The sequence below is a fragment of the Panthera onca genome, chromosome A2, assembly GCF_046562875.1.
Source record: "Panthera onca isolate mPanOnc1 chromosome A2, mPanOnc1 haplotype 2, whole genome shotgun sequence".
NCBI lineage: Eukaryota > Metazoa > Chordata > Mammalia > Carnivora > Felidae > Panthera > Panthera onca.
Window position 1 is genome coordinate 77,078,848 of NC_138340.1, and position 23,878 is coordinate 77,102,725.

Genomic DNA, 23,878 nt, shown 5'->3' on the forward strand with positions numbered 1-23,878 from the left:
ATTAAATAGGTGATGGGCATTAAGGAAGACACTTGTGATGAGCACTGGGTGTTCTATGTAAGTGATGAATCACTAATTCTACTCCTGAAGCCATTATTACACTATATGTTAACTAACTGGGATTTAAATTTTAAAAAAAATTTTTTTTAAGTCTTCATTTGATCCAAATTCAGAGGGGAACAGGTATAAAAGATATTGGGGAAATTTCAATATGACTTGGCTGAAAGATGACATAAGGGAATTATTTTCCTAAGTGTAATAATGATGTTTTGGTTAGGAGATGTATGCTGACAGGGATAGGATACCATGATGTCCACAAGTTACTTTGAAAAGAAGTATGTAGCTAGGTAGGCATGTAGACGTATAGATATGGCAAATGTGGTAATTAATGAATCTAAGCAGTGATATACTGTTGTGTTCTTTCAACTTTTCTGGTGTTTAAAATACTATTTAATGAAAAGTTAGAAAAAAATGAGACAGACTCATTTGCAATAAAAACAAATGTAAGCAATAAAAGCAATTAAAATAATATCTGGTGTTAGGGACTGAATGTTTGTATTCCCCACCCCAGATTCAAATGTTGAAGCTCTAACCCCCAGTGTGTTGGTGTTTGGAGGTAAAGCCTTTGGGAGGTGATTAGGTTAGATGAGGTCATGAGAGTGGGGCCCTTATGATGGGATCAGTATCCTTACAAGAAGAGTCCCCAGAGAGTGTGTTCCTTCCCTCGTCACACACACACCAGTGAAAGGCGACGTGAGCCCACAGTGAGAGGGAAGCCAGGAGGAGGGCTCTCACCAGGGCCTGACCATGCTGGCATGCTGATCTCAGACTTCCAGACCAGTGAGGAAATAAATTTCTGTTGTTTAAGCCAGCCAGTCTGCCGTATTTTGTTACGGCAGCCCCAGCTGATGAGTGTAGATTTAGGTATCAGGACGTGGGTGCTGCTGTAACAGATACCTAAACGGGCAGAAGTGGCTTTGGCAGCTTTAGAAGAACTTTGAAGTGCACAGTAGACACATGGACGCTAAGGGCAGTTCTGGTGAGGTCGGAGACAAATGAACGTGTTATTGGAGGAATATGTTTACAGGAGAAAAGGCAATCCTTTGTAAAGTGACAGTTTGGCTAGACTGTGGTTGGGTGTTTCGTAGAAGGTGGAACTTGCAAGTGATGAGACCGGGTATTTAGCTCAGGAGATCCCCAAGCAGCTATGAAAGGAGCAGCTCACTTCTTCCTGACTGCTCCTAGTGACGTGCAAAATGAGAGAGATGGAGTCGTTAGGCAAAAGGGAACCGGAAAAGGAAGATTTGGGAAGCTCTCAGCCTGTCCGTGTTGCGTAAAATGAGAACTGGTTTTGAAGTGATCACTAAAGGTGCGGCTGAACAGCCGTTAGATACAGATCATCGGTACAACAGTTCATGGACTTAGCCGTCTCAACAGAAGCCACACGTAGAGATGGGATTGTACCAGCAGAGGCTCTGCTGGCGTGAGCGGAAGGGAAGGGAGAAGACAAGATGGAATGAGGGGTGGCTGTCGGGCTTCTTGGATTTACAGCACGAGACCATGGAGCCATTTGGCCATGGATGTGTGTGCTGTCCTTCAAGAACAGGGAAGAAGGACCGCACGGGATTTCAGAGATCATTAAGGCTGCTACTCCACAGGCAAGGCCTCGTTTTCAAAGGGCGGGACCGCTCAGCAGTGCTGCATGGACAGTGCAGTCACGGAGAGCCACGTGGGCAGGGCTGCTCCATGGGGGGAGGGGGGGGGCGGTGATACGGTGGCACTGCCACCTCAGTGGACCTGGAGGGTGGGCAGAGCATTGAGCCAAAGTCGATTATTCTCCAGCTTTCTTTTTTTTTTTTTAATTTTTTTTTTTTTTAACACTTACTTATTTTTGAGACAGAGAGAGACAGAGCATGAACACGGGAGGGTCAGAGAGAGAGGGAGACACAGAATCTGAAACAGGCTCCAGGCTCTGAGCGGTCAGCACAGAGCCCAACGCAGGGCTCGAACTCACCGACCATGAGATCATGACCTGAGCCGAAGTCGGCCGCTTAACCAACTGAGCCACCCAGGCGCCCGGATTATTCTCCAGCTTTAAGAGCTAATGGAGTTTGCCTGGCTAAGTTTTGGGCTTGCTTGAGACCCATCACCCCTTCCTTCTCTCCTGTTTCTCCCTCTGGAAATGGGAATGTCTGTCCTCTGCCTGTCCCCCATTGTGTTTTGGAAGCGCGTGACTTGTCTGGTTTCCCATGTTCACAGCCAGAGGGGAATATCACCTCAGGATGAATCCTATCTAGAGGCTCACGCCTACCTGATCTAGATGATATTTGGATGCAACTCTGGGCTTTAGACTTCAGAGCTGACAGAATGAGGCAGGACTTGAGAGTTGTTGGGATGGAATAAATGTATTTTGCATGTGACAAGGATGTGGATTTTGGTGGTCCAGTGGCAGGATGTTATGGACTGAATATCTGTGCCCTCTTCAAAGTCATACTGAACTCCTATCCTCCAGTGCGATGGTGTTTGGAGGTGGGGCCTTTGAAGGGTAGTTAGGATTAGATTGAGGTCCTGCGGGTAGGGCCCTGGTGATGGGATTAGTACCCTTATATGAAGAGACAGCAGAGAACTTGCTCTCTTTCTCTCCTGGTACATGCACTCAGGAAAGGCTCTGTGAGCCGGAAAGAGAGCTCTCACCGGAACCCAACCAACCTGCACCCAGTTCTCGGACCTCTAGTGTACCAGAACTGTGAGGAAATGAATTCTGCTGTGTAAGCCATAGTATTTTATCATGGCAGCCCCAGCTGACTAAGACATCTGGGAATGACCTAACTTTTCCAAGTTACACAGAAAAGCCCTGACAGCACCATAAGGTCCGCTCCACAGAAAAAGTCCTCATGAGTGCATCGGACTTCTCACTGAGATGCTAGAGAGTGATACACTCTTCCCTTGTCAGGAATAAAGACACCAGGTTGTCAGCGTCTGAGCTTTCTGATTTGATGTGTGGGGAGGGAGACTATCCATCATTCTTCACCCTACTTTAGTTGTCCCACTTGCTGTGAATATTTGCTTCTCTCTCATGATGAAAGGCAATAAAAATGATGGCTTGGTCTGCCTGCATCGTGGACACCAGAGGAATTTAGGACACAGAAGAATGAATCCTGTCTGCCCAGTGGCCCATGCGGGACGTTTCTTTGGCCCCTTCTTAATGCCTCAAGGGACAACTGAGCTACTTCCTTGGAATGTGTTAGTACCTAACAAAGTACTACGTACCTAAGTCTTCAGCCACCTCCTAGGTGCTACCCCACACCGTCAACATCACCTCCCGATATATACACACATTGTACTGAAATCTCTCATTAATAGAATTTACTCGGTGTTTTGGCTCAGTTGTTAAGGGCTTGGACTCGGGAATTGTAGCTCTGCCATTTACTTCCTGAGAGGCAACTCTCAAGTTTTCCTTGTCTCAGTTTCTGTATTTTGCAAAATGGGAATCGTTGTTCCCTCCTCTTAGTTTTGTTTTGGAGATTAAATGAGCCGATGAATTTAAATAGATTAGCATCACCTCTAACACCATGCCTAACAAATAATAGAAAACTTAAGGAGAGTGTTTGGGCTTCCCGGGTGGCTCAGTTAAGCTTCTGACTCTTGATCTCAGCTCAGGTCTTGATGTCAGGATTGTGAGTTCAAGCCCTGCATTGGGCTCTGCACCGGATGTGGAGCCCTACATTCAAAAAACAAAAAACAAAAACAAAACAAAACTTGGTGTTAGCCACCTTCATCTTCATCACTACCTTCGCCAGGTAGATAAAAATCCGAGACTCTAAGCTGTTTAGGAGATGATGTCCACTAGGTGGCACCAACCACAGGTAAATAAAATCTCCCACATAACACTATTTCGTAAATTCGGAAGTCCCGTGAGGAGACCAATAAAACTGTAGTGGTGATAAGGCTATGCACATATATAGATGTAAATGCAGTTTGGCCCCCAAACTAAGTGTTTGACTCATAATAATGTCCTGAAGCAATTGTCTAAAACCAGTACAAGTCAAATCGTTTTGGTTTGATTCCCTGACTGCAGGAGATTCTGATGCTGGGGATCAGCAGAGAAACTTTGAAAAACCCTCCTATTCTGTTTCCAGGTACAGCGGAGTGACGCTTGGTCAGGTTTAGGTAACAACTGGGGCTTTTGTTTTGCAGACGTCTGTTCCTCCAGCTCTTGTTCTCCTGAGGTGGCATGATCGGAGGACCCTGCGGAAGGCCAGAGACTTTGCGCTGTGGGAGGGACCTTCTGCAAGGACAGAGAAGGGAAACGACAGAAATGACATGGGGACAGAAACTTGGTTGGAAGTACGGAAGTGTTCAAATGGGGTTTTAGCAGATTTTTCTATGTGATAAGGAATATCAGTAGTGCTTTTGCAATGAGATTTGCTTTTCTGACATCTGAGAAAATGACCTCAAGGTACAGCAAGAACAAAATGGCCTGGACATTTGAGTTACAACACTTTTTTACTTTCTTGTCATTCTTTTCTGTTATCCCTAAGCCTTCAAATAAAATGTTTCAGATTTCTTAGTTATATTTTGGGGAAAAAAGGGAGAGGTTTGTCCATCTTTGGAATTTTTAGACCAGTTGGAACTGAGCTACAGAAGTAGGGTGCTAAGAGTTTGTGAGATGTGAGGGCACTCCATGAGGATCCTCACCTGTACTCAGAGACAGCAGATAAAAGCCTGGAATCCCTACAGTTCCACGGGATGCAAGAGTTTGTCAATTGGGTATCAAAGAGCAGGACAATCCCAGACAACTGGCCATGGTAATACACTAGGCCGGTGGAAAACCTCGGGGCTGCAGGTGGATCCAGAACAGGGAGGAGTTGACAGATGACGCATAAGTGGGCAGAAGTGAAGAGGGTCTGTAAACAAATGTGGAACCAAATTAAATTGGGGAAGAGGGCAAGTTGAAAAGAGCAGTTTGGAAAGGTCACGCTTCAGCTCTTTGTGTTCGGAAAGATGATAGAGGCCACTGGCAGGCCCCCAACCCGTCCTTCGTTTCTGTCCCAGGGGAAAGGGAATTCCTGGTTCTATACATGCCAGATCTCCTCTTGTCCACACACCATCAGCTGTCATTTCTAAGCCCCCTCAGTTCTTTCTTTGCTGGCTCTGTTCTCTACATATACAAAAGATGTTAAAGTCTCTACCTTTTTTTTAATTTTTTTTTTAACGTTTATTTTTTGAGACAGAGCCAGACAGAGCATGAATGGGGGAGGGTCAGAGAGAGAGGGAGACAGGATCCGAAACAGGCTCCAGGCTCTGAACTGTCAGCACAGAGCCTGACACGGGGCTCAAAGCCACGGACCGCGAGATCATGACCTGAGCCGAAGTCGGACGCTTAACCGACTGAGCCACCCAGGCGCCCCATTAAAGTCTCTACCTTTTAAAACAAAACAAAAACTCTTGTTTTACTGTCTTGTTTTCTTCCCTTTGCTGCCAGCCTCTAGAAAGAGCAGTCTCCCCGGTTCCACTTACTGTTCCTTCCCTGCACTGTGGCCATTTTGCCAACACCTGACTACAAATGCTCCCTCTGAGATTATCAGTGAACTTCATGTCAAAATCACCGGGGAGTTTTCAGCCTGAATCTAACTAAGCTATCCACAATACTTGCAACTTTGTTTATTTATTGTATAAATAATGAAATAATGTATGTTATATAATTATACATATTATAGCATAAATAAAATAATTTATGTAAGATTGTGTAAATACAACTTCAGTAATTATTGAGCACCTACTATGTGTTTGGCACCATTCTAGGCCCTGTGATGTACAGATAGACGAGGTCCTGTCTCAAGGGGGTACCCAGGTTGTAACATCATAGTTGTCTGTCCCGGGGCCATGTCGAGGGGGATGGTGAGCCCATGACTTTGAGGTGCCAAACTTTGACTAACTCCTCTGCTTGCTTCACAATCTGAATTTCAGACTGCTTGCTCAAATGTTATTTTCATCATATCGACAACTCTCTTATCAAGACACTATCATACAATTGGTGAAAATGTGATACTTTGGAAGGAAATAACCACCACTTAGGCTTGCCAATCCACATCCCTTCCCCCAGCTAAGCTTTCCTATATCTTCCAGTAGCTTGCTTTGTGTTGGGGCTGGGGACTCACAGTATACATTATACATCTAATTAATAATTAGAATTGTAAATGCTGTAGCATTGCTTGGCCTTTTCTAAGATCAAGTGTTGAATTGTAAATGCTGCGAAGGAAACAGCAGGGCAGTGTGACGTGAAGCGCTGCTATAATCTGAATGTTCATGTCCCCCCCCCCCCAAATTCATATGTTGAAATCCTAACCCCCAAGGTGATGGTGTTAGGAGATGGGACCTTTGGGAGGCGAGAAGGTCTGAGGGCAGAGCCCTCACGAATAGGAATAGTGCCCTTAATACAAGACCCCACAAAGATCCCTTGCCCCCGTCCACCATGTAAACACACAATGAAAAGCCACTAAAGCACGTTAAGTGCTAACAGCTCTAATTCAATGGAGAGACAGGAGTGGAGATACGGAAGGGGTAGGGATCCATCGCCCTGGTCGGAGGATTTTGCTCTGACAAGTTCAGAAGAAAGACACGTACCCTTTCAAGCCCTTTCCCCTTAGGTGTAACAACGTCACTCTTGATTCTTCCCTTCTGCGGTTGTTTCTTGTCTCCTTTTCAGACCCCTCTTTAATTTTGGTCGGCGGCAGGGTTCTGTCCACAACTGTCTGAATTGTCCTCTGCATCCTCCTTAGATCATCTTCTCCCCAACCACACCAGCCTAGACCCCTGTCCTGGACTTCCCACTCTCAGACCCAAATATACATAGATATTTTTTAAATCTCCCAAACTCTTTTTCGTTTGTTTATTTTTGTTTCTTTTGAGAGGGAGATACAGAGCAAGCAGGGAGGGGCAGAGAGAGAGGGAGACAGAATCCCAAGCAGGCTCTGCCCCATTAGCACAGAGCCGATGCGGGGCTCAAACTCATGAACCATGAGATCATGACCTGAGCAGGAATCAAGAGCCAGACATCCCACTGAGTGAGCCACCCAGGCGCCCCAAAATCTCCCCAAATTCCATCCCTAGCCCAGATCTGTCCTCTGACATTTTCTTTTAGCTGCTTATTTGACACCCACTTGGATAGAGGCATCTTGAATTTAATGTGTCCAATATTGGAATTTTTCAGTCATCCCTACACACACACACAAACACACACACACACACACAACACAGCACTGACAGGGAGGGAGGGGGAACGTGCTCATTGATGGCCCATGTTTCGACTCTCTTCATAACCTGTACCCCATTCCTTTTTTTTAAAGTAATGTCTACACCCACAATAGGGCTCAAACTCATGACCCCGAGATCAAGACTCACATGCTCTACCAACTGAGCCAGCCAGGAGCCCCTTTTTTAATGTACCCCATTCTTTGATACAAACTTTGGAAGTTTTTTCATTCTTTTTTTTTTATTTTTTAATGTTTATTTATTTTTGACGGAGAGAGAGAGAGAGAGAGAGAGAGAGAGCGAGCATGAGCGGGGGAGGGGCAGAGAGAGAGAGGGAGACGCAGAATCGGAAACAGGCTCCAGGCTCTGAGCTGTCAGCACAGAGCCCTGCGCGGGGCTCGAACTCACAGAGTGCAAGATCATGACCTAAGCTGAGGTCAGACGCTCAACCAACTGAGCCACCCAGGTGCCCCAGAAGTTTTTTCATTCTTATGTAAAGTATCATAGTGACAGCACTTGTGCTTTACCAATAAGTATACTTCTAGCTCTCCTTGCTTTCCTAGACATTTGGGAGAATTATATTTATCCATCTCTTTGAAGGGAGACTGGGTGATGGCAGTTACTCTGGCCACCAGAATATGAGGGGAAATTACACATCTCGCATGTGGGTGGAAATATTTAGGAACAGGTGCACAATTTCTCTTTGCTGTTTTTCTTTCTCTTTTTCTTTTTTTTTTTCCCCCCTTTCTTTGTCCCAAAGTTATCATGTGTTGAGATACAGATCCCTAAGATCAAAGCAGCCTGGAATGCTGAGCCATCACGTGCAGGAAAATTGCCCAGAGAGTCATTTGGACCTGTAGCAAACTTGGAGCAAGGAAAAAAACAAAAACGAAAACAAAAAAATCTCTGTTATATAAGTCACCGAGTTTTTTTGCTGTTTTAAGTTCTGAGGTGTGTGCATGTTGTGTGTGTTGTTTAGGTTACGGCTGGATAATCGAACTTATCCTGATGATATAAAGGCTACGCAAATGCATGTTGCAGACAAATCTCTTCCAGCCCCTGCTTCCAATTCGCTAACCACCCCTAAGCCTCTCCTAATAGAAATTCTGCAACTGTCCGTGCCCCCAAACTGTCCCTCTTCACCTCTCTCCAATATCATTTATCATCACCATCCACTTAGTTGCAGGGATTATCTTAATGCCTCCCCCTTCTTCACTCCCACAGTCTGATCACCGAGTTTCTTGAAGTGTGTCTGAAATTTATTCTGGACATCTGCAGTAGCCTTCCTGTTCCTGCTCCCGGTCTTGGGATATATATGATACTGTCAAACTCAGAAGTTAATAAAAGGTCTGCAGTAAAACTGCCTCACACCCTTGTCCCTCAGCCACCTAGTTTCTCTGCCTATCGGTAACCCGAATGACCAGATCCTTGTGGATCCCTTCAGATATAGCTGCACATAGAAACAAGTCAATATATCTCTCAGAGTAATCTTCCGGAAACACAAAACTGACCATCCCCCAGTTTAAAACCTTTAAGTGCTTTCCCATTACAGCTTCTTGAAGGCTTAGGACCCTACATTAGCAGTCCTCTCAGTCCTGCTGACCTCTCAATTCCAGACAGCCATCTTCTCTGTTGAAATCATTCCCGCCTCTGGACTCTTAGGCTGTTCCTCTGCTGGGATGGTTTCCCCACAGATCCACACACACTCATTCTTTCCTTACACGTTACTCCTCAGGGAGTGCACAGCCTTCCCATCCCTGTTCTTCTCCATTGCAGAAGTCCCTCCATTTGTTGCCTCCAAGCTTCTACCACAAGTAGTCACCATATATTTGACACCATATGTTTACTTGTGTATTGACCCTCTCTCCGTGAGGGGAGAAATTGTGTCTGTTCTGTTTGGTTCACCATCACTATCTACCAGCTTCTAGTTCTGTGCACGTCACAACATAGGTGCACAGTAAACACTTGATGAATGCATGAATGAATGTGTGAATGGATGAATAAGGAACTAATGGGAAGACTAGTGTCCTGATAAAAAGGCAAATGAAACCAAAAAAAGAAACTACCCTCAACTACTTAAGTAGGCAGATTTGGTCTCCGTCTTGTTTCTTCCCCGACTATAGACTTTAGATTTTTATCCTGAGCTTCCTCACTGTATGGTTGGCTGTGTCTCTGGTTAGGCCAACCTCCCAATACGGAAAAGAGAAGGTAAGGGAGAGAAGAGCAAAAAAACATCACTCCCAAAGGGTCAGAGCCTCGAGCTTTCTGGGAAGAAGTGGCAGCAGGCACAGAGCGCTTTGCCAGACCTTGTATTTTGTCAGGGACGTTTAATAAGTGGTTTAAACAGAAATATGAAGCCAACACTTCTCCCTTTGTTTTAGAGACCAGAAGTTCTTTTTTTTTTTTTTTTTCCTTTTTAACAAGCGAGCAACGCCAGAAGAGACAGTGACTCCCACACAGAAACGGCAACACGTTTGTAAGGAACGTTGACTCCACAGTCTCCAATCAGTATCCGCTTCTGCCTTAAACGTTTTAATATGGCACATGTTTTCCTAATCATAAAAGTAATGAGGCATGACTTTTATGATTACATTTAGTCATTATTGATAACAGAATGCTCGAGTTGCCTTCAGGATAAACGAGAGAACTAAAAATCACATCCCTGAACAAGCTTTTTAAGTCACAAAAGCTAATTAATGCGTCTGCTTTCATCTGTTACTCTCTCCTTGGAAACTAAACAACAAAGCTGCATTCACCTCTACTTTAATTTCACCTTCGGAATTTATCTCTAGGTGTCCAGGTCAGCTGATTGGATTAGCTAGGTAATGTGACCCAGCCATTTGGCCTTTATCTCTTACCAGAGCAGAGGATAAAAATCCAAGCTCCTTAATGTGCTATACAAGGCCCCTCATAACCGGGCCCAGTTCCCCGCCCCACCCCACCCTCACTGCCCACCGCTTCCTTCCCTTACGTTTAGTGGAGAAAGGTCACAGGCTCACGGGCATGTTCTGATGGTGCAGATGTCTCGTGTGCACTTGAACACTTCTGTGCCGGGGTGTAGAGGAACGCTCAGGCCTCCTTTTATGTATGGCACAGAGTCGAGGGAATGCGTTCCAGGATTCTGCTGCGCGAGACTCACCACCCATTGACTGATGAGTGAGGAAGTGAATTCACCTGGAATGGATGGGGTTGGCTGCTTTGATCAACACGCAGGGCTCAGAACCCGTCTTCAGCTATGTGACAGTGCCACCCAGTTCACAGGCGTTCTGAAGAGAGCTGCAGTGAACCCAGCGCATCTCCCACAGATTCATGTGTTGAAACCATAATCCCAAAGTGATGGTATTTGGAAGTGGGCCTTTGGGAGATAATTAAGCCAGGAGAGTGGAGGCCTCACCATGGGATCAGCGTCCTTACAAGAAGAGGCCAGAGAGCTAGCCGGGTGAGGACAGAGCAAGATGGCAACCCTCCGTAAACCAGGAAGAGGGCGCTCACTGAAAACCTGCCCATGCTGGCTCGCTGATCTCAGACTTCCAGCTTCCAGAACTCTGAGAAATCCATGTTTGTTGTTTAAGCCACCCAGCGTATGGCAGCCTGCACAAAGACAAGCCATACCTGGTCTCCCTCCCGAAGAGTCAGTCCCCACCAACTTGTCGCACTGGTTGGTCAGGGATTTGTACCATTCTTTGACATCTAAAGCTGACCTGCAGATGCTCCTGCTGTGAGGTGTAGACTTCCATGACTGGGGGCGGTAATGAGTAAAAATGAAAAAAAAAAAATGCAAACAAATTCTAAAATAGAATATGAGGGGGCCAACTTCTCTGGGCTGTGGGAAGTGCAATTATCAGAGATACCCCTTCTAAAGAAGGATTCAGGGGGCGCCTGGGTGGCTCAGTCGGTTAAGTGTCTGACTTCGGCTCAGGTCGAGATCTCACCGTTCATGGGTTGAGCCCCCGGGTGAGGCTCTGTGCTGACAGCTCGGAGCCTGGAGCCTGCTTTGGATTCTGTGTCTCCCTCTCTCTCTCTCTCTCTGCCCCTTCCCCACTCAGGTTTTGTCTCTCACTCTCTCAAAAATGAACATTAAAAAATAAATAAAATAAAAAATAATAAAATAAAACAATGACTCAGGATGCTCTTGTTCCGCCTTAAGTCTGAGGGTGGTGTAACGTGAAGGGGTGTATCTGCGATTGGAGTGCTTTCTAAAATGGGCCCTCAGAAGGGGTCTTGTCCTGAAGATACAGTTAAACATCTCAATAGTGATGGTGGTTACATGAAGCTATACAGGGGATAAAGTTGCATAGAGGTACACACACACACACACACACACACACACACACACACAAATGAGTATGTATAACTAGTGGAATGTGAATAAATTCTATGGTTTGTCCCAGTGTCAATGTCATGAGTTTTATATTATACTTACTATATTTAGGCAAGATGTGAACACTGGGGGAGGCTGGGTGAAGGGTACACGGGAACCTGGCCACACATTTACTTGCAAATTCGTGTGAATCTATAATTATTTCAAAAAGTGTTTTGTTTGGGTTTGGTTTTTTTGTTTTTTGTTTTTGTTTGTTTGTTTGTTTGAGTTGGGCAAGGGGTACTCAGAACACTGGAGCACTTGATCTAAAACAGTGCATTGCGGATGGCCTTTAAGCTAGATCCGATGCAGAGGCAGTTCCTGTGTGTCCAGGCCCAAAGGTGTCCCTGAAGAAAAGGATGAAGTGGGCAGATTCAAAATGAGTATGGAGTCTAGGAGGGCCTTCTGCTCCTGGAACCTCTGTGTGCGTCCACGTGAATACCCAGCCCCTTTTCTGGGGACCTGGAGGGTGAGCGGGCAAATGGGGAGGGGAGCTGTGGTGGGCCCCAGAAATAGGCCTGCAAGCCCAGGAAACTCTGAACAGCTGCACACTAATCCGACTGCCAGTCCCAAACCATACTGGCCTTGTTCAGCACCACCGCAGCTGAATTCAGCCTTCCAACAGTGTCGATCAGGCACCTGCTGTGCACCTGGCACTCTTCACTCCTTGCCTCACGCCATATACAAAAATCCAACTCCAGATATAGTGTCCATCTAAATGTAAGAAGTCAAAGGTTTTATTGGAAAATATAGGAAAATATTTTCATTATCTTAGGCACAGAGTTCCTAAGCTATATTCAAAAAAAAAAAAAAAGTTAACTATTAAGGGGGAAAAATGATAAGTTGAACTACATTAAAATTAAAAAGGCATATTGGGGCATCTGGGTGGCTCAGTCGGTTAACTGTCCGACTTCAGCTCAGGTCATGATCTCACGGTTCATGAGTTCAAGCCCCACATCCGACTCTGTACTGACAGCTCAGAGCCTGGAGCCTGCTTCAGATTCTGTGTCTCCCCCTCTCTCTCTCTCTCTGCCCCTCCCCTGCTTGTGCTCTGTCTCTGTCTCTCTCAAAAATAAACATGTAAAAAAAATTCTTTTTAATTAAAAGGCACGATTAAGAATGAAAAGCCGATCCACAGAATACATTGTGGGGCCGCAAGCAAATTGTCGAGAAGGAATTCTTGAGGCGTTTTCAGTGCAAAAAGGTGTTTTTATCGTAGCACAGGGACAGAGCCTGTGGGCAGAAAGAGCTGCACTGGGATTGTGAGGAGTGACTGATTATATACCTTAGTTAGTGGGAGTTAGGGATAGTGTAAGCCACTAAGGAATTTGGAAGCAAGGCTTCCAGGACCTTAAGGGGCTAGCTGCTGTTAAGATAAGGTTATTTAATACTGCCTAGTAAGTCACTAGTCAAGAGACCCTTCAAATGTGTACCAGTGGGCCATGTATTTGAAGGATGATTGCTAACATATGTTGGTGGGGGGAGGGTTTACAGTTATCAGAGGGAAGTCACACCAGAGCAAAGCTAGAGTGGTAAAACATTAAAGGAAGTCCTTGAGGGAGCTGTAGGGATCCTCGAATCTGCATGCTTCAGGAATCCTGCCTGGAGACTATGAGCCACAGCAAAGTCCAGCTTTGTCCTTTATGCTCCCATCAAATGGAATAAGATATATGCACTACATATATCTGCCTGCTAGGAAGAACGAGTTTCCTCCGCCCTTCCAGATCCTTCCAGCTGGACTAAGAATCGAATCGATGCAAGACAAATCATTAACTTCGTACATACAGGGAGTCCATACAGACACGGAGAGGCAAAAAGAGGTACCTATGACATTCCGAACTAAGGAGAACTGGGTAGGGGGTCTGGTGCTTCAAGGGGACAGAATACAATTCACAGGAAGATGAAAAAGAGTAAATGTTTGTGAAGTGTTTGCGGGGCCACTCAGAAACAATGGGACATACAGTTGATCAAACAGCTGCCAAGTTTCTCACTGTCTACCCTACCTAGTTCATATCATAATACAATTATCCCTGGTGATACCTCTCTTCCTAGAGTAGGTCTTCTATCTCAATTCTTTTTGGGCTGTTGTGGGGCAGGTAAAGGAGCTTCTCCCGAATCTTCTGGGTTTTGATTGCTTTTAACTCAAAGATAATCTTCATGCCAAAGTGGCCCATTCTGAAGCGGCCTGCCCTTGGCCCCTACACAACAAAGAGTTTGTGTTCTAGGTGTGCTGTTTCAAAGGGTCACATGCACCCCAATGTTTACAGCAGCTCTAGCGACAATAGCCAAAGTATGGAAAGAGCCCAATGTCCAATGACAGATGAATGGATAAAAAAGGTGTGGTATACACACACACACACACACACACACACACACACACACACTGGAATATTACTCGGCAACCAAAAAGAATGAAATCTTGCCATTTGCAACAGCATGGATGGAACTCGAGGGTATTATGCTACATGAAATTAGAGAAAGACAAACATCGTATGACTTCACTCATATGTGGAATTTAAGATACAAAACAGATGAACATAGGGAAGGGAAGCAAATATATATATATATATATATATATATATATATATATATATATATAAACAAAGAGGGGGACAAAGCATAAGAGACTCTTAAATACAGAGAACAAACAGGGTTGCTGGAGGGGTTGTGGTTGGGGGGCTGGGCTAAATGGGCAAGGGGCATTAAGAAAGATATTTGTTGGGTTGAGCACTGGGTGTTATACATAGGGGATGAACCACTGGAATCTTCTCCTGAAATCATTATTGCACTATATGCTAACTAACTTGGATGTAAATTAAAAAATAAATAAGTAAATAAAATTTTAAAAAAAGAAAGGATTTGTATCCTCCCTATGTAAACTCTTACAAGGCCATTCGAAAAAGGCAGATGATTGAAAAGAGAAATTGGCAAAGGGCTTGGGCTGATGATTCACAAAAGGGGATATTTAAATAATAATAAACATCTGAGAAGGCATTCAACTTCTTTAGTCATCAGCAACATGCAAATGTGGAGAGGACACAAACCAAGTGTTGAGAAAAGCATGTGGCAACTGGAACTCTTAATGTCCCGGCTGATACAAGCATGCATTGGTGCAAGGCTTTGGGAAACAGTCTGCTGTAGATGTTAGATGAGTCCACTGCAGTATCTACTGAAGCAAAACATGCATACACGGCCCCGCCACCCCATCCCCCGGCATATACTTCACTGAATTGTGCGTGCATGTTCACACACACACACACAAATGAACGAGAATATCTATGAGAGCCAAAAAATGATGACACACACGTCCACAAACAGTAGGATGGATAAATAAGTGGTAGTAAATTCAGACAACAGAACACAGCAGTGAGAATGAATGAATGATTGCTATACACAGTGACATGGATGAATCGCTCGTAATGTCGAATAGGGGGAGACACAAAAGAGAAGGGGAAAAAAAGAAATCAGCTTGTTTGATTCCTTGTTTGATTTGCTTGAAGTTCAAAAAACAAGTTGTAGAGGCCGCTTTTAGGCAAACAGGTTTGAGCAGTAATAGAATGCAGAGAGGGCCACAGCGACTACCTGGCTGAACAGACAGGACAATCGGGTGACCCACTCGGAAATACCCTTAATTCCTAACTGACCAGTGGACTACTTACAACCAGGCACAGGTACCAAAAAAGGGAAAGTTCCATAAGTCAGCATACTTTGTCATCTTCCCCCTTTCAAATCACCCCCCACCCACTCCCTCCTTGCAGCCTGCCCCCTGCTGTCCTGCCCACCACTCCCTTGTGGTGTATTCCATAAACTTCTATTTCCTTTGGGCTGCCTTGGGTGAATCCTTTCAGTGCTCAGGCCGCAGGCTGAGCATGATTGTCACCTGACATTTGGGGGCCCCCCATCCAATCGGACAAACACCACACAAGTGTTAGTAGTTAGCCCTTAGGGCAGTTACTGGGAAGGGGCGTGAGAGGGTTTCTGGGCTGCTGGTTATGGACCTAGATGGTGATTATACCGGTGTCCTTGCTTTGTGAAAATTCCAAGGGGTACATTATACTTTGTATCCTTTTGATACATATGTTGTAGAAACGTGAAAAGTTTGCTTAAAATAATCAACATTGCACAAAATAAGAATCACTTGGGTAAGAATTACAAGAATTAACTGAGGTTATTTATAACATTGTTTATTGCATTGGTAAGTCTTTCCTAAAAGACACTGCACATAAATAGAACTGGAGCTATAAAGAATACATCAAAATGAGGGGTGATAAAAGTAATGGCAAACTTAAAAGGTAGCATTTTGATAAGATGTAATAGTTTTGTTCAGAAAGGACACATTGGAGTAGTTTCAAAGGCAACTTTACATTTAATAAAAAATATGTGCAAATATTTCCAAATGTACACAATTTGATTTTTTTATTTGTTATAGACATTCACATACAACACTGGAATCTTATCCTATAGGTTAAAAAAAAACATAACAAAAGACAACCTTAATTTCAAGTAAAATTTTCATTGACAACACAAATTTAAAAGTATGGTTACTATTCACAACATGCACAGAAAAGACAGCATCCCTAGAGTGTCCTTGGGAAACAAGTCAGATAGACTGTGGTCTTACAAGTGGGACCCAAGATTTTACAAAACTCTAGCCTTATTGTAAAATTTAAGTTTGGTATGTCCTTCAACTAATGAGCAAAAGGGCAGTGCATATTTCCTCAATTGAACAGAGACATTCATCCATTTTTTGCAAGACTGTTATATTCAATCTTATAAGATTTGTCACTTTTATAGGCAGGTATTGATGTGGAAATGAGATAATATTATAATCCTGTTTAGGGTATTCCCAAAAGAGACATCATTCTAAATTAGTGGAGGACAGTACAACCCATGAGCATGAAAGAATATTGCAACATCCCAATCCATTGCAACTCACTTGAATTCCAATACACAGAAGCAGAACGTGTGGGAGTTAGGGGAGATGATGGGGCCACCTTTAGGTAACCAGTGTGGTGTGATCACTGAAAATAATTCTTCCGAAGTAGATAACTTGTTTCTGATTGTATTTAAGAAGAAAAACGGGGAGAAGACATACTGCCTTTGAAGAGCCAAACACATTTGAGAATTTCACACGTTTTGTGCCAGAGGTACAATGTAACTCTCAACCAGGCAAAACACCGTCTCAGTTGGGGACCTGAGTATTTCTTTTCCCCTCAAATTTAAGTACAACTTCATTCATTCCAGTGTGAAATGTATGGTAATAGTCCTTGGGACTAAAGCCTATGTATTATATATAATACCTAGAAAATTGTTGGCACTCAGAGAAGATTAAAAATAAAAGACGCAAAATGTTCTGGTTTAAAATACGGATTTTTACGAACCTATGTATTTTCTGGATGTCTGGGTGGCTCAGTCAGTTAAGTGTCCGACTCTTGGTTTCGGCTCAGGTCATGATCTCACGGTTTCGTGAGTTCGAGCCCCACATTGGGCTTTGTGCTGACAGAGCAGAGCCTGCTTGGGATTCTCTCTCTCCCCCTCTCTTTGCCCCTCCCTCACTCGCTCTCACACACTCTCTCTCCCTCTCTCTCAAAAATAAATATATAAACTGTTTAAAAAACTATATATTTTCTATGTATATAGTCCAAACAAGTTTTTTTTTCTTTTGATATTGAGCTCATTTAGAATGCTCCATCTTTAAAAACTCATTTAAAATTTGTTTTATATTTATTTATTTTTGAGAGACAGAGTAAGACAAAGTGAGACTGGGGGAGGGGCAGAGAGAGAGGGAGACACAGGATTGGAAACAGGCTCCAGGCTCTGAGCTGTCAGCACAGAGCCTGACGCAGGGCTCGAACCCACAGACTGTGAGATCATGACCTGAGCCGAAGTCGGACGCTCAACCGACTGAGCCACCCAGGCGCCCCTTTAAAAACTCATTTTAAACATAGATTTATAATCAGGCTGTTCACTTTTTATTTATTTATTTTTGTTTGTGTTTGGAAAAGTGGTCAGAATTCTGTTAAAGATCACTTGCTTTACATCTTCCTAAAATTTTAGAGAAAAATATCAACTCAGTCTTATAAATGTATCAAAATTAGGGGTTTTTTTTGTTCAAAATAACACAATTTTTGCATTAGATTTTAAGTAGAACATACCTCTATAGACCTGTACACAGTGATCATTTCTATAAACTCAGGTAAATTAAAGCTGCATGTTTAAGCTAGAGATAATCTGTCATACATTGTATTTGATCTTAACTGTGATCCATGATTATTATCATATCAAATATGATTTCTACAAGCCACAATAATCTCATTGCTTCACTTCTCTGAATCAGTGTTTCTAAAAATAGATCAGCCTGTTTCTGAAACTTTTATTATTATTTTTTTTAATGTTTATTTATTCTTGAGACAGAGACAGAGCGTGATCGGGGGAGGGGCAGAGAGCGAGGGAGACACAGAATCCGAAGCAGGCTCCAGGCTCTGAGCTGTCAGCACAGAGCCCGACACAGGGCTCAAACCCACGAACTGTGAGATCATGACTTGAGCCGAAGTCAGATGCTTAGCCGACTGAGCCACCCAGGCACCCCTAAAATAGATCAGCCTGTTTCTGAACCTTTTAAGTGACCCTTTTTTTAAAAATCTGGTCACATATAATAACACTGATTATTGAGTACTAAATTTGCGTTTTAAAAACTTTGTTGATGTATTCACTAAAAGTGGTTTTTGAAGACCTTTATTGACGAAAGCATTAATGATTAAACTTCTTCATTTATTCAGTGCCACCATACACTGTGATCGATGCAGCTCATGGGAATCGAGGTCAGTCAGAAATTGATTTTTTCTTAGGATAATCCTTCCCGACTCACCTGCCCACAGAGACTGTTGGGGCACACTTACCCCGACTAAACAGGGGTACACCAGTCCCCACTAGAGCACTGTTAGCAAATCTGATATGAAGGAACAGCAGCATAACATCAGCAGATCCTGGACATTGCTAAATCACCTGGATAATCTTCACCGTTTTGCACATTGTAGAGGTAAGCTATTTACTTTATAAATCAAGCCTTAAAAATAAATCTTAGTCGTTCTCTTTCATTGGCTAAGAAGTTAAAAAAAAAAAAAAGATTTTAAAAAAAAAATCGAATGGAAAGAGAATGAGTGTCTCAAGTCCAAAGAAAAAGTCCATGCAGAAAATGTTTGCATAGAATTACGTTGGTGGGTAAATTCTGCCTTGCAGTCGTGGCTTATAGCAACCTCCTGAGCCCACTTTCAGGAAGCAAGGCTACGCATAGCCTGTGGAAACAAAGGGGAAATGAAACGTTCATACAAATGAATTCTCCTTTGGTCTACATTATCTCTGTGTTTTACAAACAGGATTTCATAGTTTGGGTTACTCACGTCTACTCATCCTAGGTGTGCATGGGGTAAAAACTTAATTTTGTACCTCATTACTCTCCACTTGGATTTCTTTAGAAACAGTAAGTACTGTTTATTGAGCACTTACTATGTACAAGAGACTAGTATTCCTTTGCATGCATCCTTTAATTTGTACAACTCTGTTATACTGTTTCTATTTCACATGAAGGAACTAAAATGAAGACTCGGCAAGTAATTTTCCCTGGGCTACACAGCCGGTGAGTAGCAGATTTGGGACTAGCACACAAATCTGTCTCGTTCTAAAGCTCATACTTTTAAAACCACTCCACTGTACTCCTTTGCTAGCTACAGGTACCCTACCTGAATCCATTACCTGAATAAAGATGCCGTTAGTTTATAGGGCAATCCAAAAAAACTTCTGTAATGTGGCATCTTCCTAACTTCCAATTTTGATGAGTGTTTACTCCACTAAATCAGCCTTATAACCATAATCACAAACTGCTAAAGCCGGAAGTACTTCTAAGCTCAAGAATGACATCCCCAGGCACCTGGGTGGCTCAGTCAGTTAAGCATCTGACTTGATTTCAGCCAAGGTCTTGATCTCAGGGTCATGAGTTCAAGCCCCATGTTGGGCTAAGAATGACATTCTTAGACTCACTAAGCTGGTGGACTAAGGAGGTAGGACCTCTGATTTTCACCCTAGCAATGTATTTTCTCCACAAAAATCTCCGCCTGTCCTCCACACTACCTGATTTTACCATAGGGGTTCGAATGTTGAGAACAACATGTTTATCAAGATCTGGAATAAGGCAGAGAAGGCAAGCTGATCAGATTTGCATATGACGCCAGTAGGATGGAGAGATCGTATGCAGGTGAGGAGTTCAGAATTCGAAACTGTATCCACAAACTAGAACCAACAAGATGTAGTCTGGCAAAAATATGTGTAACCCTGCTTTAGGGTCAAAACTCAATTACATAAATATAAATGGGGAGCCTAGCTGGGCCATAGTTTGTGTAAAATGCCCAAGTTTGTTGTTGGCCCCTTGCTCAATAGTAGCCAAGATTTTGATGTGGCTGCAATGAAAATAAACACATTTTAAAGTCACAGTAATAGACATATCTTGACAAGATCAAGGTAGATTGTGGTTGCATAATCTCCATGCTGACCTGACTCCATCTGGGATCTTATGTCCCCTTTTTGACTAGAGAAGCATTGACAAATTTTGTGCCTGAGGAATAAAGGGAACTGGAGGAATCTAGCCTGAAGTAGAGTCTGATGGAACATGAGAGCTACCGTCAAATATATAAGGGCTGTTCAGTGGGAGGGTTTGTGTTGCTACAGACGGCAGATCTCAGTCCACTGGGTAGTTACTAAAGAAAGGCTGCATCTAGTTTTGTAAGCAAAACTAACACTTGGAGACATCCAACCATGTAACAAACTCCCTTGAAAAGCTACCAGTTGCCAATATCTGGAAATGTTCACACAAAAGCTAAGTCAACATCCTTGGGGATGGACTAGGAGAGATCTCTGCACAGGGCTAGTATGTGGATGTCTTGATATTCCAAGACATCTTTCAACCTTAAAGTTTCTATGCTCTTCCTTTGTGGGCCCCATCTTACTTGATGGTGGAACCATAGAGTTCAGTCAGATACTACACTTCGGTCAAGGTTCTTAGGAAGAGTCTGATGTCCCAAGAGCATGAGAAATACATGGCATCAGTCTTGAATGGAGTGTCCTCTTTACCATTGTCAGTCAGATAAAGAAAGGGTCCTGTGCCTCACATACTTCTCTTGAAGCTTATGAAACTCCCTGGCCTCAGGTAGGAAAGGAAGAGGATGTATGGGGAGGCTTAGGTAGAAAACCAGGACCAGTGTGCTGGCTGCTTCTAGTCACTGATCATGCCTACATACCTGGGGCAAAGGGTCCCTAAGTACTTAATGCCCCCAAGGGATAATTCTTGTTTTCCACCATTTTCCCCTTTCTATGAAGCCATCCTTCTGGTATTTTTTCTTAATTATTTTCCCTGAATTGTTTTAATCAGACGTAGTCACTATTTGTGTTATTCTGTTGATTCAAGATTTAATCCAAATTATTTTCTTTGAAAGAAACTAATGACCATACCTCATCCTGGACATCAAGTTCTTCTTCAATCAGCTCTGCTTCCATTAATTCAAGAGGATCTTTACAGTCTTTGATGAGCGTAATCTTGACCAAGAGAACAGAGAATATTTATTGGAACAATAATGACATCAGCCCATCTGCCCACATGATACCCCACAGAAAATTATCTGAGGCTTTGCTGGTGTTTCTCATCTATGATCTACATACCACAAAATCCTTCACAGCTTTCTGTTCTTCTGCATTTCCCACCTTAGAATTTTTCCCCATACTATTTTTTCACATTCAAGTGTGAACTGGCACCGTTCTCCACTGTCTCACCTCCTTTTCAGCTCTCTTCTCCAACCTCTGAAGTGTGTACCTCTTAAGAGTCACCCTGTCTGCCTAAATGACTCAGGACTCAGTCGTGTTTTTCTTTCAATGGCTGAGCTGAGAGCACTTAGTACACCCTCGAGTATACAGCGAATGCCCAGCGGAGGGCTTGTGACTGATGACAATGAACAGTCCCCCGCTGAACTGGATGGAGATTTTACTGGAGGTGGAAGACCAGAGTGTATGGACCCAGTTGGTTTTGGGGGAAAGTTCTGCTTTTTAGCAGTAACGTGCAATTTAACCTTCCACACAGAGGAAACCAATAGCAATTTGGGCTTTGTTTTATGTGTGAAGAAGGCTATTTCTAAAGCAACTCCAAACGCGTACCCAGGCAAGAGTGATGTTTCAAAGTGCTTTTCAGCTACTTTCCACCTCAGACATAAATAACCCAATTCTCTTTGCTCGTGCAGAAATGCATCAGGGACTTGTTGTCCTCTGTTGCGGATGGTCATGACATAATGGGAAAGTTAGAGGCTGGGTGTAACCACAAGTTGAGGCTATCCTGGGATAATCCCTGTGATGGTCAAATAAAGGGACAGGGAGAGGGTCATATCACTGCATCCGCAATCTCCATAATATGCAAGTTACACTTCCTGAAGGAAAGGAAAGTACCACAGGCAAGAATTTATCATCATTTGCTAGACATCTACCACATATGGGACTTTGTGCTAGACACTGAAGTCACATAGAAGTAGAAGGTTCCTGGTATAATGGGTCACCAGTAGCGCTCATCCTCCTATCCAGTGACCTGGTAGATGTATGATAGAAGCACTCATTTATATGCAGTCTAACATTTGTTCAGGGTCAAAAATTCCATCTCAGCCACTCTCAGTGCCTCCCTGATGGCAGACAAGATGGAGTCTACCCCTGGGAGGGGCATGCTTGGTTAGTGGTTTCTGTGATACTCCTGGCCTGAGAGCTTGAATCAGAAGTAGGGTATAAACAAATAACAAAATAACCATTTTCAGGTTGAGAAAGAATTTGACACCTCAGGTCTAGATACTTTTAAGTGAGGTGCTTTTTTTGTTTTGTTTTGTTTGTTTGTTTTTTAGATGTTTTGGATGATCCTGCTTTGGTTTTGTTACCTGTGAGTTAGAGGATTTTAAGTTAGAAAGTAGAGGAAAGTTTATGAGTTTTCTAAGATGAGCATCTTGCATGTAGCTTGCTTTCCTTTTCTTCTTTTTTTTTTTTTTTTGAGATTTGTGATTTTACTACCTTTTTTTTTTTTTTTTTTTTTTTGTATGTAAGATCCATACCTTGGTATTTAGTGCTAATATCCACCCCCCACCCCCCAGCATTAAGAGGCCTCTCCACTAACAAGAGCTAAAAAAAATAATGCACTATTGTTTTCTAAGCTAGTTTTACTTCAAACATTAACTTCCAATATACAATAAAAACTTGCTCATCTGAATTTTAGAAAAGAAGGAAGCAATTAAAAATATAGTACATTGTGTCACTGGAATAATTACTATTGTTGCTATTTTATAAGTGTTTGTTTTAATTTTTCAAATTCACTGTCAGAGGGTCCATGAGAGAAGAGGTTCTTGGGCCAGGCCCAGTGACTCAGCCTAGTGAGCCAGCCTGGAATGCTTGGCTGTCCGGGGTATGTGTCAGGATAGTTGACAAAATAAGGAAGCTCATGGGAAACCAGGGTCTATTCTATTTTCTGGGAAATTATTAACTCTGGGCTGACTCATGACTTTTCTTTTTTTCTTTTTCAAAGATCACTTATGACCTAAAGGATTCTATTTAAAGACATTTATCACTGAGGTTTTCCAGATGGCTGAAAATTTAAATTATATATACAATTGTGCATTTGTATACCCATATCACAGAAAATCCAAGATTCGCCACCTATATTCTAAAAAGACATTATTACAGTGAATGCCTACTTTTATTAGTAAGCTCACACGTTGTAAAATAAGTATGCACCAGGTACTACCAGGTGCTTTCCTATAAACTATCTTATTTAGTCATCCTATTAACCCCGTGAGGTAAATGTTTTTACTCCCATTTTACTGATGAAAAAACTGAGGCCCTGAGAAATCAGGCAGATGGCCCCAAATCCTACTAGACTGTGATTCAAGTGTCGATTTGTGAAAATCTTTTGCTCTTTACAGAAATCCTCATAGTTTAGGAAAGATACTTATGTAGAAAGCTTAAATGTTTACCGTTTCTAAAATGGAATCTTGAACCTCTTGGGATTTAACCTGGTTCTGTAGATGGAGGACAGCATCATGGACCGTCAAAAAGAATATGTCCTTTCTAATGTTATCATTAAAGAAACCACATTTCTCCAGTTTTTCTATCATATGATCTTCAAAAGAAAGAGATGACGTTCAGTCTCTAGCAAAACAACACATGTTCGTAACATCAACCAATACTAAATTTTGT

The 23,878-nt window shown here is 42.9% G+C and overlaps 1 protein-coding gene and 1 long non-coding RNA gene across 4 annotated transcripts in view; one reads left to right on the plus strand and one right to left on the minus strand.

Annotated features, from left to right (window-relative positions):
* LOC132679077 (uncharacterized) overlaps window positions 1-5,443 on the plus strand; it is a 14,145-nt gene extending 8,702 nt beyond the window's left edge. The window contains exon 2 of the long non-coding RNA XR_013554033.2: window positions 4,198-5,443. This is a non-coding gene — a long non-coding RNA (uncharacterized LOC132679077). The remainder of the gene's footprint in view (window positions 1-4,197) is intronic.
* Window positions 5,444-15,790: 10,347 nt separating this feature from the next.
* Window positions 15,791-23,878, minus strand: part of SLC26A4 (solute carrier family 26 member 4) — a 55,029-nt gene continuing 46,941 nt past the window's right edge. For all 3 annotated transcript variants that reach the window (XM_060632265.3, XM_060632266.3, XM_060632267.3), the window contains exons 19-21: window positions 23,656-23,801; window positions 21,116-21,199; window positions 15,791-18,909 (exon numbers count right to left, since the gene is read on the minus strand). In XM_060632265.3, the coding sequence (XP_060488248.1) occupies window positions 18,886-18,909; window positions 21,116-21,199; window positions 23,656-23,801 (254 nt within the window). In that variant the 3' untranslated portion in view covers window positions 15,791-18,885. The remainder of the gene's footprint in view (window positions 18,910-21,115; window positions 21,200-23,655; window positions 23,802-23,878) is intronic.